This window comes from Oreochromis aureus, linkage group 19, assembly GCF_013358895.1.
Source record: "Oreochromis aureus strain Israel breed Guangdong linkage group 19, ZZ_aureus, whole genome shotgun sequence".
NCBI classification, from domain to species: Eukaryota; Metazoa; Chordata; class Actinopteri; order Cichliformes; family Cichlidae; genus Oreochromis; species Oreochromis aureus.
Window position 1 is genome coordinate 14,426,523 of NC_052960.1, and position 14,981 is coordinate 14,441,503.

The following is a 14,981-nucleotide window of genomic DNA, read 5'->3' on the forward strand; positions in this document are numbered from 1 at the left end:
TGGCAAAGAGAAACATTCAAGATCATCTTTGCAGTCTTTCACTTTGATGTACTTTTCAATTTATAGAATGAATTACCAGCAAGCATCAACATTATAAAGGGAAAATGGATGTGAGGTTCTGCGCTGTTCTGTGTGTAACTGCTGCTTGCTCACAGTGTACTTGAAAGTAATTGCAATCCATTATGGCTCCAGTTTGTGCATTATTACCTGTGTCCTTCCTCATGTAATAACAGCAGAAGATGTAATGAGCTGATGACATATTCTCTCCTGTGCTACCAGCCTTGAATGCAAACTAGGTCGGTGTCCTTAATGAGGAAGAAAGCACAGATTTTTTTCCATTAATGTACAGACTCAGTAATTAATTGAATTAGAGTTAGTTGAGATTAAATGGCACAATTGGAAGCTTCATAGGGGTATTTTGTGGTAAAACCTTTCCCTTAGTCTGCATATGTAAACTCTACTAAGCTTTTGTATTTTATAACTGAAACCTGAATCATGATGTGCCAATATATTGTATGTGCACTATATTCCTGTGATCTGACTGGTGGTTTCTTATCTTTGTAGGGATATCAAACGTCTGTCTGACAATAGGTTGTTGACGAGCATACAGACCTTTTTCAAACACCCTCACTGACCCTGCAGTATCAGTATCGAATGATTTGATTAAACGGTGACTGAGCAAGCTGACGTCTCTGTCTGGGCACAATGACTCAGTAAGAGCATAGAGAGACTCAGAGTGAGACTGAGAATAAGCTGGAGAAACAGTGAAGAGGCATGTGGGTGGAGGAAATGAGACCGATCTGGGAAGTGCCTTCCTGAAATAATGTCGGGATAATGACATCACTACTCGGGGGACATCTGAAAGTAGTAAAAAAAAAACTTCAGGCTTATTCACGTCATCTCAACTATCACAGTCTGCTAACAAGACTGTTAAATTTTACACTTGAACATAAAGGAACATGTGCACAGTGTGGGGTACATAAATAGCCGGTTGGTATTTTAAACACCGTGTAAAGTTATGAGCCTTTGAGCTAGCCGCTTAACTTGCATGGCTAATTTGTGATTGTATCCCAGTCACTGATGAATCGCATTAATACATAAGAACAATGGTTTTAACAGAGCTACCACTATGTCTGTGAATATTCGGTTTTACTCACCACTTTGATTTGCAATTCAAATAGAGCTTCAGCACATTGCTGAGCTGCTCGCATACAGACGAGAACCAGGTGATCTGCAAAACAGATGCTTTGAGTTCTCTCAAATCCCTGCGGTTTTCACCTTCCCCTTGAAGTGAGACACATACACCATGAGACTACAGGTCAGTCGCTATTGTTGGTGATCCCCTGCAGAGCAAAAGCCTGGAAGCAATGCAGGGTTTTGGGTGCCTTGCGTCTGCTTTAAAGGGATCGCGGTGTGACTCTGGAACAAAGAGGGCGGTATGAACCTGATATTCCCTCAGCGTCACACAAACAGCCACGTCTTTCACACATTCAGTCCTCTCCCCCCTCCTCTCTCTTTGACTTCACCGTCTCTGCAATAATGTGCTGGTGCCCCTTTTCAATCAAGTGTGACCTCCAGCTGGGAGGGGATATACTTGGTTGGGTTATCAGTAGAGAGTTATACAGTGTTCTACCATACAGCAATATAAATGCTCAGTTCTTTGCTTAGTTTTCTTTGCAACTTTTTCAGTTTACACATTGATCACTGTAACTTCTCCATCTTTTTCTGCCTTCTCTTAGATGTAAAGAGGGACTGGTCGGACCATGCTCTCTGGTGGGAGAAGAAGAAGACATGGCTGTTAAAAACCCACTGGACGTTGGATAAGTACGGCATCCAAGCTGACGCCAGGCTGCTCTTTACGCCGCAGCACAAACTGCTACGGCTCCAGCTCCCCAACATGAAGCACATGAAAGTCAAGGTCAACTTCTCTGACCGGGTCTTCAAGGCCGTGTCGGACATCTGCAAAACTTTCAGTGAGTGAACGATCGACTCCTTTTCAGAGGAATAGAATGAACAGATTTATTTTAAGTGGACATGTGAAAAGTTGTCATGAAGCCAGTGTGAGATGAGGTGTTGTTGGCAAGTAGTTATGTATTTGAAATTGTTTCACTTGCAGAATGGGGCATGCAGTTTACTTATGCACACCCTGTTTAACTGGAAACTTCCTGTGGTCATAGTATTTTTGGAAAAGGTCTAAAATGCTCGACATCAAACATAGCTAATCATGCCCTTCCTCCCTCTTTGTTTTTATCCCTGGCAATTTGTTGTGTTTATTAAACACAGTCTAAGCTCACAGAGCCAAAGTGGTGACTCCTGACTTTCAGCCCAATCTAAAGTCATGTCCTTGGAACCAGGGCTCCAATCAGTCTCACAATAATGTTTCGTAAACAGAGATTATTTATCTGCCTCAGAAACAAAGGCATGCAACAAGGTACACAGAAATGACTCCTACTGTTGGTCACAGTCTCCTTCTTCTAACATCAGTCCTAATTTAAGTGTCCTCCATGGCGTAACTAATGCCCAAGGGTCACACGCACACACTATAGATATCTGCTGATATACCAAAGATGACTGAGGTCACATGCTGGACTCCAACAACCCCTGACCTACTAACATCCACTTTTCTTCAGCTCAGATCTCAACCCTTGCCCCTTGCCCCTACCTCTCAGTCACTATCTACAGTACAGTTTGCAGGTTTGAGAAAACTCCCACGTACGTGTATGCTTAAGCAGGATCGTAGCACACCTGTCGTGTCCTGGTCACTGAACTGTGTTCGGCAAGTAGGATCAGGGGCTCCAGTGACAGGGTCTCCTGTTGGTATCGCTCGACTTAGCTTTTAGTTTGGTTTCTGCAGAGCATTTTATTTAGTGTAAATATACAAAGAAGCTTTTTTTTTGAAAATACAGGGCTGAGACATCTGTTGTATTCACATTTACATAAGCATACATTTTATAAAAACTTATTTTAGCTGAGCAGGTTGCAAGATTTTATTTTCAAAAATAGAGAGTGGGAATGTTTTTTTCTTTTTGCTGTAGATGTATGACAGCTTACTAAGCTGACTTACAGTTGCAGTGACCTGGAAGCATTTTTTGTTATTTGGGCAGCTTTCAGTTTGACAGTTTCCTCTGCATAGTTTCTGCTGCCTGCCTGTGAGCTGCATAGTGAATACGAGGGGACAGGAAGAGTGGAGGCCTGTCCAGCTGGCCTTTGTTTCAGACAGCAGAAAGGGAGGAGCGGGGATAGTGGAAGACAGAAACCAGATTTGATTTTTATTTTTTTTCAGTGATGATGAGCTTGGCTTTAAGACCAGATCTAGTCCTCATGTTAAGTTCTTCAGTCATTGTGCTACTCGTGCAAGTCTGCAAAACAGAAACAGAAAAAAGTTTTACAACTACCTCATGCAACAGTCTTTTACTTTGCAGTATTAACAAACATTAATCTTTCCTCCAAACTAATGTTTTGTGTGGTTTTTAGCCTCTTTAGAACAATTGAATTCTGTCAGTGAACATCCAGCATAAGAAATCAACATAACACTCTCATTGTCATTATATACTTCTCCCATGTCCAAGGCAGCTTGGTCTTGACAGATGCACTCCATCTGGTAAGACTGGAAAAGAGAAGAGGGCTCAGCAAAAGGCTGATGTACTATCATACACAAAAATCACTCAGTTCCACTCCTGTTTTGACCTCTGATGTCATTTGGCAGCTCTTACATCCTGTCCTGCACTGCTTAGTTGATAGGAAAAAGAGGCATTTAGGATTTTCCACAATTAGTTTAGTTTAAAATTAACATTTTTGAACTCTGTAAATAATTCAGAGTTCTCCAAAATTATATTTTTTCCCACTTTTTGTAATGTCTTCTGTTTTATGAAGAAATGCAACTACAATGCGACAGGGAAAACTGCTGTCACAATTTTCTGGCCCAATTCACACCAAAAGATACTCAGTTTAAAGTTTTAGAGAACAGAGGAAATTGTCAAATCTTCATTTGCTTGATGATGCAACCAATAAATTCGGTATATTGTGTGATTAAAGTTCAGACAGGTCATGAAATCCAACTCACTCCCCAATCCTGATGGATCAGCTAATGTCATCCCACAGTAGGGTGTACTGTTGTTAGCTGCCTTTGCTGCAAGCTGCTTTGCACCCCACCGAAATTCCAGCTCCTCCTTTTGCTCAGTGTGACCTAAACTGTGCCATCTTCACAACCTGGTTTCTCATATTGACTAAATATATACTCAGTGCACACACACACACACACACACACACACACACACACACACACACACACACACACACACACACACACACACACACACACCCTCTATCACCATTTGTTCTGTGAGCCAGCAGACAAGAATGTACTCTTCATAACTGACTAACCCATGACTGGGGACACTGGAGCCTGAGGTGGTGCAAATCTGCTGCCTCCCTTAGAAAAGCGTCATTTCAGACTAACAAGAGTCAAGCTGCTGCACTCAGAGCAACTGTGTAAGCTCTTTTAAACTACTGCGTGCTTGAAAACCAACACAGAGCAGTTTTCTATGGAATGGCTAATAGGCAGCACCAGTAATGAAATGTTACAGTGAGCCATTAAATAATGTCTGGCAAAACGGATTCATGAGTAATTTGTCAGTAGCACCCAACATGAAGAGTGACTTTGAAGTAGACATCTGGAATTTTTTGGTCCCACCACTTTGTCCTCAAGAAACCTTTCTGATTTTTGTACGGACCTTAGCTCTGTCGTTTTGGTCCAGCAGAGTTATGACCCATCAACCTGTGGCCTGCTTGACTGGGCCCAAATGTGCTCTCAACTGTTGTCATAACACAGGAGTACTGTGGTTTGGCCGCAGCTCCATCTCCTAAATGTAAGTGCATCATTATCCTTTCTGAGTTGCCTTTTAGCACATATTTAGCCTTGTGTCTGACAGAGAAAGAGAACTGTCACTCTTCCCAAGCCACTAAGACCGTTTGGTATAGATTGTCAAAGCCAGAGTGAAAAATAGTACAAGAGACTTGTGCCATTTTAAGAACAAAAGTTTATCATTACTTTATGTGTAATCAGCTCAATTCTTAAACCATATAATGCAAATGGTGTGTGTGTGAGTCTTTAGACCTGTGACTCAACTGCAACATCTAGCATCCATGTGTGGTGACAGTAGACCCTGTTCTGAAACTTATGTGAGCTTGGCTTGGAGCTGCATGAACTTCTTCTCCACTCCACCTGTTACAGGTGCAGGTTTGAAGTGCCCTTCAGCTCTTAGTAGATCTTCTGAGCTGAAGGACTATCCTCGCCACTTGTAGTCATTTCCACTGGGAAAGGTGTTATTTTATATGGAGGACTGCTACAGCACCAGACTGGTAGTATGTGAAGCAAAGGGCCCGGCTTGGTGGTGAGCAGCTAAAAAGAAGAGAACTAAAAAAAAAATGAGTCGCCAAATATCCTAGGCCTGTTGTTAACATACCTGGGCAGCCCGCCCAAGTAAAGCCTATATGTGGGAACTAGACCACCTATTCTTAACATTTAGGAGTCTGCAAGGGAAACACAGGAACCAGATGATTCCTTTGTAATTTTTTGCCCATGTAGGTCTATATCAGTTTATACGGCAAACTTTAGTGCTGTAAAATTAGACTGTGATGATGTTTGTGATTCTTCTGCGGCTGGTCTTACTCACTGCAGTGAATCATCTGTTCCAAAGAGTAAATCTTGCAAGCGCTGCTGGCTCCCAGTCAACCCCTTTCCTCTGGCTTCAGGCCTGGTTACTGCCACAAGTCAGCAGGACAGAAGATTGGGATCTTATTGTCTAGGTGTCATTTGTGCTAATGAAAATCCACCAAGCCTTTGTAAGCATTCTGACCATCACCCTCCTCCTCCTCTTTCCTCCTCCTGACACCAGCCAAAAGTGGTTAGCGTAGGAGTATGAATATGTCAGCAAAAAATAAACTACAACACTTGCCCGGGATGAGAATTGGCATTTCCAAGACCATGGTTGTCAGCCAGAAAAGGGTGTACTGCCTGCTCTGAGTTAAGAGTGAAGTATTTCTTTAAATGGAGGCATTTAGCTGTCTTGAAGCCTGGTTGCCAAGTACAAGAAGAGCTGAGCACAAGATCAGCAGGGTGATTGATGTAGTTTCAACAGTTATGGAGATAATCTACATTCCTACCACCTATGGCCACTAACTGTGGTGGGTAGTGACCTAAAGAATGTAATCATGCATACGAGCAGCATAAATGATCTCCTGAGTAGATGATTTTTCTGGATGTTGGTGCATTTTAGTGGAACGAATTTGCACATTATTAAGCAGACACAGATTTTTCCAGAAATCAGATACACTGCTGCATACGTGTACATGTTTATAGTTCTTAATTAAATGAACTTTTTGAAAACTGTCTGGTTTTGACAACAAACTCAAAGTAGTGTAAACACTTGAAAGACATGGCGTTAACTTATTTCATTGAAATAATAGATATCGATTACATCAGATGCATCATCTCCCCCAGGGTTTGTCATGCTAATATTTATAATATGAAAAAGTTCCCAGTGTTGATGATAGGCTCATAACAATTAAACAGAGTTAGGTTGTAATAAAATGCCACATGGTTCTGCAATGTCTCACAAAAAGACACAGTCCTATCCATCTACTTGTCGTTTGATACACACTTTACTGTGTATATTTGCCTCCTCGGGGGCTAAAGCGCAGCAGCAGGCCTGGAACTCACATGGCTGTATAAGGGCACAGGGACTGTGCTCGTCTGCTACAGCAGAGTGAGAATGGGGGAGGAGGGAGGCAGAGAAAGGGTGAGCTCCCATCTGGTAGTTCTTAAAACTCCTGGAATGCTTTTGCTTTAGTTACACAAACCAAACAAGCTTGCACACCAAGCCAAGACGTTCTCTCAACCCTTCTGCCTGTGCTTTCCACAACACCTTCTTCAGTTACTTGAAAAAAAAATTATTTGATTCAATAGATATGAGAAAATGGACAGCTATGCACTTGATTACATAAAAATATGAAATATTGCTCTCAAGTATCTGCGTGCTCGTCAGTTCATATGGAATCCTCGAGAAAACCAAGTCCAGCTGAGGGTCCAGATGTGCGTTGCTTCTAGACGAGCTCCATCTATTCTAGTCCTGACACATTCTGGCCGTCTCACCGCCTATATCAGAACCGCCCCAAGCCCATCCTAAAACATCATTGCTGCTGCTGCTGAGTGATGGTTCCCTGGCCTCCAGGCCCAAGGGAAGGAGGGAAAAGAGAGAAGCCAGGGAATAAAGACTGCTCTGTTTTAGTCATTATATTCAATATGGCGGGTGTCTTACTGTCTGAGTTGCACACATCTCTTCCATTTGCATACATGCAGTTACAGTTTGGTTCTTTTTATCTTTATTACCTGTTTGTTGTGAAGAGTTTTGGGGGGTTTTGGCGGGCAGGAGGGTAAAAGTAACGCTACCTTACTATTCTCCAATGGCGGCTGAATTGTGTTATTAATGTGTGTTGGAGGAATAGTATAAGGAAGAGGAGTAGGAGGGCGATGGAGGATGTCTGCTCAGTCTCAGCTGGGGATTAAAGTTAAAGCAAGATTTGTTAGAGCCCTGAGAAAAGGGATTTACAGTATTCCACCCTTTATGTGCACAGCTGTCTGCATCTACTGTTTCCCTTTGCTTTTTTATCCTTCTTCTCCCCCCATCTGCCTCTCACCTTTTTTTGAGATTTGGGTTGGTTTAGCATCCCTATTTTCACCTACTATACAGCTTAAAGTCATTGAGGTCATGTGGTTTTATTTCAAGCCTATAGTTAAAAAAACACAAATTACTGTATGGTTTTGGGGACTCTATGACATCCAAGCCTGTCTGTCATTGTGTCCAAATGGACTTGGCTTTGTTGCTAGTCAAGGTTTATGCTTATGTGACATTGAATGGACCTTCTTAATGTTTCTCCCCAAAAGATATCCGCCACCCAGAGGAGTTATCTCTACTGCGCAAGCCCCGTGATCCCAAAAAGAAGAAGAAAAAGTTGGAGGAGACGGAAGAAGCTGATCTGGAACTGGAGGGTCCGATGTTAACACCTGGATCAGGTGAGCTGCTTCTATGGCTCGTTAACAATCTTTCCTAAAGAACTCCATCTGAGTTTGTTAACATAGGAACAAAAATCTTTCTTGATGAAGAAAGCCAGGGTATTTTTGAGTTCATATTCCCAACCCATGAGTTGAAAGTTTGTATAAACCTAACCATTTAGTTTTTTAGATTCTGATCTGTTTTTAGGTAATCAGGAAGAATTTTCCCTTTCTTTTGTTGTGAAAAACAATTGCTCCTATTTTCCTGGGACAGCAGGTTGTATAGCAGGTTGTGCTGGCCCCATGAAGCTTCTTAGATCCTTTTTTGTATTTCATGCACTTGCGATTTAAAAAAAGCACCCACCCAAAACACTAAGATGACTCGAGTTTGGTGCGCCCTGCTTCTCGTGACCAAATATGAATGTGTGAGTTTGAGGCCTGCATGGGATCTACAGCCCTCGCTCTCAATTCCTTGGCAGGGAGGACTAAAAATGGCTGAGATTCCACACATAGTTGGTCACGCTGCCATTTTAAACCCAAACCAGGCTACAGGAGTGCAGTCATACTGACCCTCCTCCCTCCTGATGGGAGACTTACAACCATCTGAGCAGGGAGGAGCAGAACAAAACAGACTGCTGTCACAGAGTTAGCATTAAGCAGAACTGCTAACACCATCAGACAGGGTGAATGAGACTCTTTGTGCGATTAGTCTTTTCTGCTCTGCAGAGTCAGCTCAGTGTGCACTGAATGACTATATAGACTCACCAGTTGCAGGGATAGCAGCCTGAACACTCATTGTGAACTCGTTGCTTCATTTTTCTTGAGAAAAACAAATTCTTCTGAAATACAGATTTGGATCTAGGGTTGTCAAAAAAATTGATACTCAGATACTATTTGATACTAAAAATGGCTCTCAGATTAGATGCTCAACCCGACAGTGCTGTCTTTGCCTCCTCTAGTTGACATAGACCTTCAAAAAGCACTGCTGCAGATAGGTAGGCACACAGCCCCTCCCCTCACTAGCTGAACACATGAAAAGTAGTTTAACACTGAACAACACTTTAGGAATTTCAAGCCATTTTAAACGGTTATCATAAATATTAACCTGGCTAGTGGACACATAAACGCTTGCTGTTTAACTATTAGCATTTACCCGATAGCTACATTAGTCCCCTGTTAAGTTATCATTAAGGTGCTAATGATGATGCTAATGGTGGAACTAGGCAGGAATCATTATGAGTACCTGCCCGACATTAATAGGCTGTGTTAATTGTGTTAGACTAACACAATTATTTGTGTCTAAAAACTGTGTTGCTCTTAAAGTCCCAGATTAAAGCAGAGAAAAGTTTACCAGCAAGTGGCAGCTAACCCTAACAGTACGATTTGATCAACAATGAAAAGATGGTGCCAACTCACCAGATGCACAGCACTACCTCAGACAACCTCAAATTTTGCACTGCTTAAAATGATATAAAATAGTGTTAAATATATAAAATATCATTGATGTTATTGTTTGTTTATTTCTAATCTTATATAAAAGATTCATGCGTCTTATTTTATTTTCCTCCCATGGTACTAAGAATGCTATTGAGCATTACTTTGTATCAAGTTTAAACTTCTAGTATCATTACAAACCTATGTGGATCAGAGTGAACGGTGTATTTGTTCACTCATATATTTAAACGTAATGAGTGATTGAAACTGCAAAAAGCAGTTGCTTCCCAACACATCGATCACACCCAGAGTTGCATCACCACATTTTAAGGGGTGTGCTACACACTCCTCTACGCCTTTGGTTTAGATACATTTTGTTCCCAGTGGGTGAATGTGGTCAGAGTATTAGGTGGTGAGGAGAAACAGAGTTTCAGTAGGAATGTGGAGAATCTGTTTACTGTCACCAGTCTCCTTGTGTGAGAGAGAGTGTGTGTGTGTGTGTGTGTGTGTGTGTGTGTGTGTGTGTGTGTGTGTGTGTGTGTGTGTGTGTGTGTGTGTGTGTGTGTGTGTGTGTGTGTGTGTGTGTGTGTGTGTGTGTGAGCGCACACACACATCAGTTTGCAGATCACATGCTACAGTCAAAGTACATTTCATGGCCAAGTTGTAAGATGTTATTCCGTCCCCTTGTGCGGAAGGGCTGGCCTCTTGGCCCAGATCTCCTGATAGAAATCACAAGGCTTTGAAAAGATGCAATCAGTACCACAGAACGACCTTTATCACATTTAGGACTGCAATACTTAGTTAATCAATTATTCAATCTACAGGAAATTAATATGCAACAGTTTTATTAATCCATTCAAGTCTTTTCACAATCCACCTTTTTAAATGTGATTATTATATTTTCTCAATAAGCTGATGAAACAACACATTTGATTATAATACCATTCATAAGAACTTGTGACAGTTATTTTAACACTTTTCTGAAACATTTGAGTCTGATTGAATATTTAGGAAAATAATAGGTTAGCATTAGCAGCCATAATCGTATTTTGGAGATAATCAAGCTTTAAACAGATCATTTTGCCTTTTTCACAATGTCTTTTTAACCGATTTATTACTGCCGAGAATGGTAAAAGAAATACATACAAGAAATGTGTGTCTATAGAGTACCTAAACGCATGCAAAATAGCCTATGTGTACTGTACAGTGAGCTCCACACTGATCTCGGAAGCAAAAAAAATGGGTGGATGTCTAAACAACAAGTCCATAATGGGTACATGACCATTTATTTCCCTTTGTAGACTGGCAATCTTTTTCCAAAACCTCAATCTCTATATTTAAAACTACTATTTAGGAAATGTCTCCACACTCGTTTGACCTGCCTCACGTAATTGGTCATTTTTGGTAGAAAAACCATGTTACTCATCCTCAGCTGTTGTTGTTACACGAACATAGACACGACACTGCCCATGATGCCAGTTCAGCAGCTCCCAGTGGAGTAGCTACGTCTTGACATGGCCGCTGTTTGTAATCGTCTGTCTTGTCAGTGTTGAGAATAACAGACCTCGAACGGCCTTTACTGTGTAAAAATGTGCTGCACTTTATACATGCAAGGCTGGGTCATTTTGACCAACGCCTTGCCTGGGTTTTCAATCAGTCATGCTGCGTTGGATGGTTATGAATGGGTGGATGGAAACTGCAGAACTTCACTAGTCATGCCAGGGCGATCTCCCTCTGCGAAGAGGGTAAACTGAGTCATCCACTCTGAGGCTAGCAGTTGGCAGTGTCTGTGGAAATGCCAAAGATATACCCCATTCTTGTGTTCCTCAACTGTTGTCTTTTTTTCCTCTGTTTCCTTCTATGCCTGTAGAGTTTTCTGTGTCTTAAATCTGTCCACTTGAGTTGAATTCTACCCATTTCCTTCCTTCCCTCTACATTTTCCTGTCTTTCTTTTTCTTACTCTTTCTCTTTTCATCCTAGCCTCTGAGATAATATACATCGGACCTGTGAAAGGTAAGCTTTCCCCTTCCTCTGTCCTTTCTTTTCAGCACTGCTTCCTCAGCATTGCCTCCTTATTCCTCTCTACACCCCACAGCTGGTGTGTTAAGGTCACATGACATCTGTAGCATTTGGGACTAGCAACCGAGTCACCTGACTGGTCCTCCTAAGGAAGTCAGCTGATTCGGGTAGTCTCATGACAAAGGCTTTGCGCCCTTTTAGCAATTAGCTCAATGCTCACTTTTCTTAAAGCTACTCCAGGGGCCTGCTCACTGTGCCTGCAGGATAGCCAATCACTTGCTTGAGTATGCAGATATGAGATGGTTGTTATGGGGCAAGTTATTTGTAGGACATTTGTGTTTTTAGCCATAAACTTGTGTTCAGAATTAAAATCACATGCTTATAATCCTATCTGCATGCTTCAAATAGCAGCCCACACAGGAGCGCTGTAAAAACCAAATCCATGACAGTTCATTTATTGACCACCATCCCATGGTTTACTTGTAGTCTCAACAGCTGATGGTGGTCCTGCTCCTTCCATCTAAGCCCTCTATGAATCTCTAGTGTGGGAGTATTAGCGAGTAAAGTCATGTTAGCATTCTTTGTTTTTGCACCAGCATTGGAGATTCAGTAAACAGGATGGAGGAGGCTCCTTTGTGTTATTAATGGAACTCCAGCTTTCAATTTATACACACTTTCCCTAGATATTTGGCATTCCCCAGGGAACCCTACGGGTGATAGGATAAGTCTTCTTGACCTGATGAACTTTCCATTGGGAGGAAAACCTTGAAAGAACCACTGATCACCCTCCCCCACAAGGAAGGGGAGGCCATAGCCAGCACCATGTTCTCATGACCTCAGTTTGCAAACATAAACATCCACATACACACTCACATACAGAAACCAAGCCCACTTCCTGATTTCAGAAGGGGTCTAATGGTTTAGCCCGTGTTGCTTGACCCTACAGAGGGAGAGTTGGAATGGAGGGGAATGAAAATACTTTGGAACTTGGACTAACAGGAAATGCAAATAACTTCACTTTGGGGGCTTTTGTTTGTAGCCAGACTCCCAAATCAAAACACTGCAGACCAAATATACATATAACTCAGCGTTTAAGTTGCTTAGACAGTTTATCAAAGATTTTTTTATTTAGTTATATTCCGTTAACATGTTTAAAAGATATTCAATGTATTCTCCTCCAATATATTTGTACTCTCTCTCTTTCTCGTGGGCAAATTGTGCTGTAGTTTGCTGTGTGCAGTGCATTCCTCCTGTTTTTTCTTTTGGTCTGTAAGTAAATGGGTACCCTGATCATGTTGTGCATCATCTGCATGCTGATCAACATCTGGCCCACCATCAGCAGGAGGCTGGTGTTGAAGTCACTCATCTGCAAAGTTTGTGCTGGTAGTCACATGGTGTTTTTGACCACTAACTGGTCAGGCTAGGCTGCATTTGCGTGTGCTGAGAAGTCTTCACTCTTCCCCCTCAATGCTGTGTTAGTGACTTATGTGTACTTAGCTGGATTGTGAGTGTCAGTATTTGGAAGTGAATGTTTTTTGTGTTAGGTTTGTATTTCTGGCTCCGCAAGGGGATAACTGATGGTTATCTTTTTTCAGGGAGCATCTACTCTAGTCCAGGCTTATACAGTAAGACCATGACCCCCACCTACGACTCAAGGGACGGCAGCCCTTTGTCACCAACTTCCGCCTGGTTCGGAGACAGTCCCCTGTCAGAGGGCAATCCCAGCATCCTTGCTGTGAGCCAGCCAATCTCCTCACCAGACATTCTGGTCAAACTGTACAAGCCCCAGTCCCTGCTGGACAAAGCCAAAATCAATCAGGGGTGAGTTAAACTTTGCTTAGTGGTTTAGTTGAAAAAGGTTGTTAACAGACAACATTTACAAGAGACTGCTTTCATGTTGTTTGAAAAAATAACATATTCTAATTAGCTATAATCACTGTTTGTACAGGTGGCTGGACTCATCCAGGTCTCTCATGGAGCAGGATGTAAAGGAGAATGAGGTGCTGCTGCTGAGGTTTAAATACCACAGTTTCTTTGACCTCAATCCAAAGGTAAATCACACAGAAAAAGCACTACAGCACATTGTAGTCAGTTGCGATAATTATTGAGATCCTGCCGTGCTGAATAGCTCTGTATTCTCAAAGCACCAGATATAAGTTATTATAATCATAAAGTAAGCAGGCATACATCCAGCCATTAGTTAGCATGATTTGGGTAAAAATATTTTTTTAACATTAGCCTGTAGAGCTTACGTTCTATATCTGGTACCGATGACCTGAATGGGGCGTTTGAAAGACTAGTTATTTGATACTTTTATATCATTAATCACATACAACCTTTACCTTTGACATCACTGTATTCAAAGTTGTCCAGTTTGCTCAATAATATGGTTTGATGTGCCCACAGTATGATGCCATTCGAGTGAACCAGCTCTATGAACAGGCCAAGTGGGCCATTCTCCTGGAGGAAATTGAATGCACAGAGGAGGAAATGATGATGTTTGCTGCCCTCCAGGTAAGAAGGCTGAGTGTTTGTGTACTGATACATGAAATTTAAAGAAAAGTTGGCTTCAAGGTAACGATAGGATTGAAATTTAAAGAAAGCCCTGCTGCAGCAGACCTATTGTTTTTCATTGTACTTAGGTGGAAGGCACTTTCTTCTCAGCTTCAAGGTAATGAATTGGATAGGATTGCACCTCAGAGTGAAGCTATATATAGATATATTACAATATAAAGCCCTGAAATGCTATTATGGTAGCATGTACACAGTGTGAAGTATGGCTATAAATAAGTATGACTATTGTATATCAGAAATCTTTATATTTAGTTCATAAGTTATAACAAAGTACATAGTCTTTTAGATTTAGTGCAGTTAGGATAATTGTGAGAGGTTCCTATTATGTTCAGTCCAAGTGTACTTGTCAAACAGTTTCAACGTGACTCTTGGTAAAACAGAAACACAATGTTGGTCTGGGTGGACTTTAAAGACGCTGGTGTCATTGGATTATTGAGTTTTGAGACAAGTTCAAAGTAGATCAGAAGAAATGACAGTCGCTAGAATGGATATTGGCTCGAATGGAAGTGATATACAGATTTGAAGCTCTTTTACACCCCTAGGTTTCCTCATGTACCATTGGGGTGGTGTTCCTTCTATTTCTGACCCTCATAAACTGTGGGTGCCAAGACCTGAGGACGCCACCCTGTCTTCACCCTGAGGGTAATTATAGGGCATCTTGGAGCACAGGACCCCATACCTCAGCCCAGACCACCCACCCCAGAAAGACAAGGTCTTGTAGACCTGTTCACATTCCTTTTCCCACTCTTTCACTCTGAGGTGTTAGGTTTGTTTCGTCTGACCAGTTGTAATTACACTTCACTGGTTTCTTCTTACACTGCACTGGGACAGATGCTAATCTAAGTTGGGTGTTTGGGCTGGTAGGTAGTCTGTTGCTACCTATCTTTTAGCGCTTTGGTAG

General features: G+C 41.8%; 1 protein-coding gene across 1 annotated transcript in view; it reads left to right on the forward strand.

The window, feature by feature from the left end:
- Positions 1–14,981, forward strand: part of fermt2 (fermitin family member 2) — a 38,241-nt gene that overhangs the window by 13,436 nt on the left and 9,824 nt on the right. The window contains exons 3-7 of the mRNA XM_031747151.2: positions 1,740–1,973; positions 7,946–8,074; positions 13,102–13,327; positions 13,455–13,557; positions 13,913–14,020. Coding sequence (XP_031603011.1) covers positions 1,740–1,973; positions 7,946–8,074; positions 13,102–13,327; positions 13,455–13,557; positions 13,913–14,020 — 800 coding nt within the window. The remainder of the gene's footprint in view (positions 1–1,739; positions 1,974–7,945; positions 8,075–13,101; positions 13,328–13,454; positions 13,558–13,912; positions 14,021–14,981) is intronic.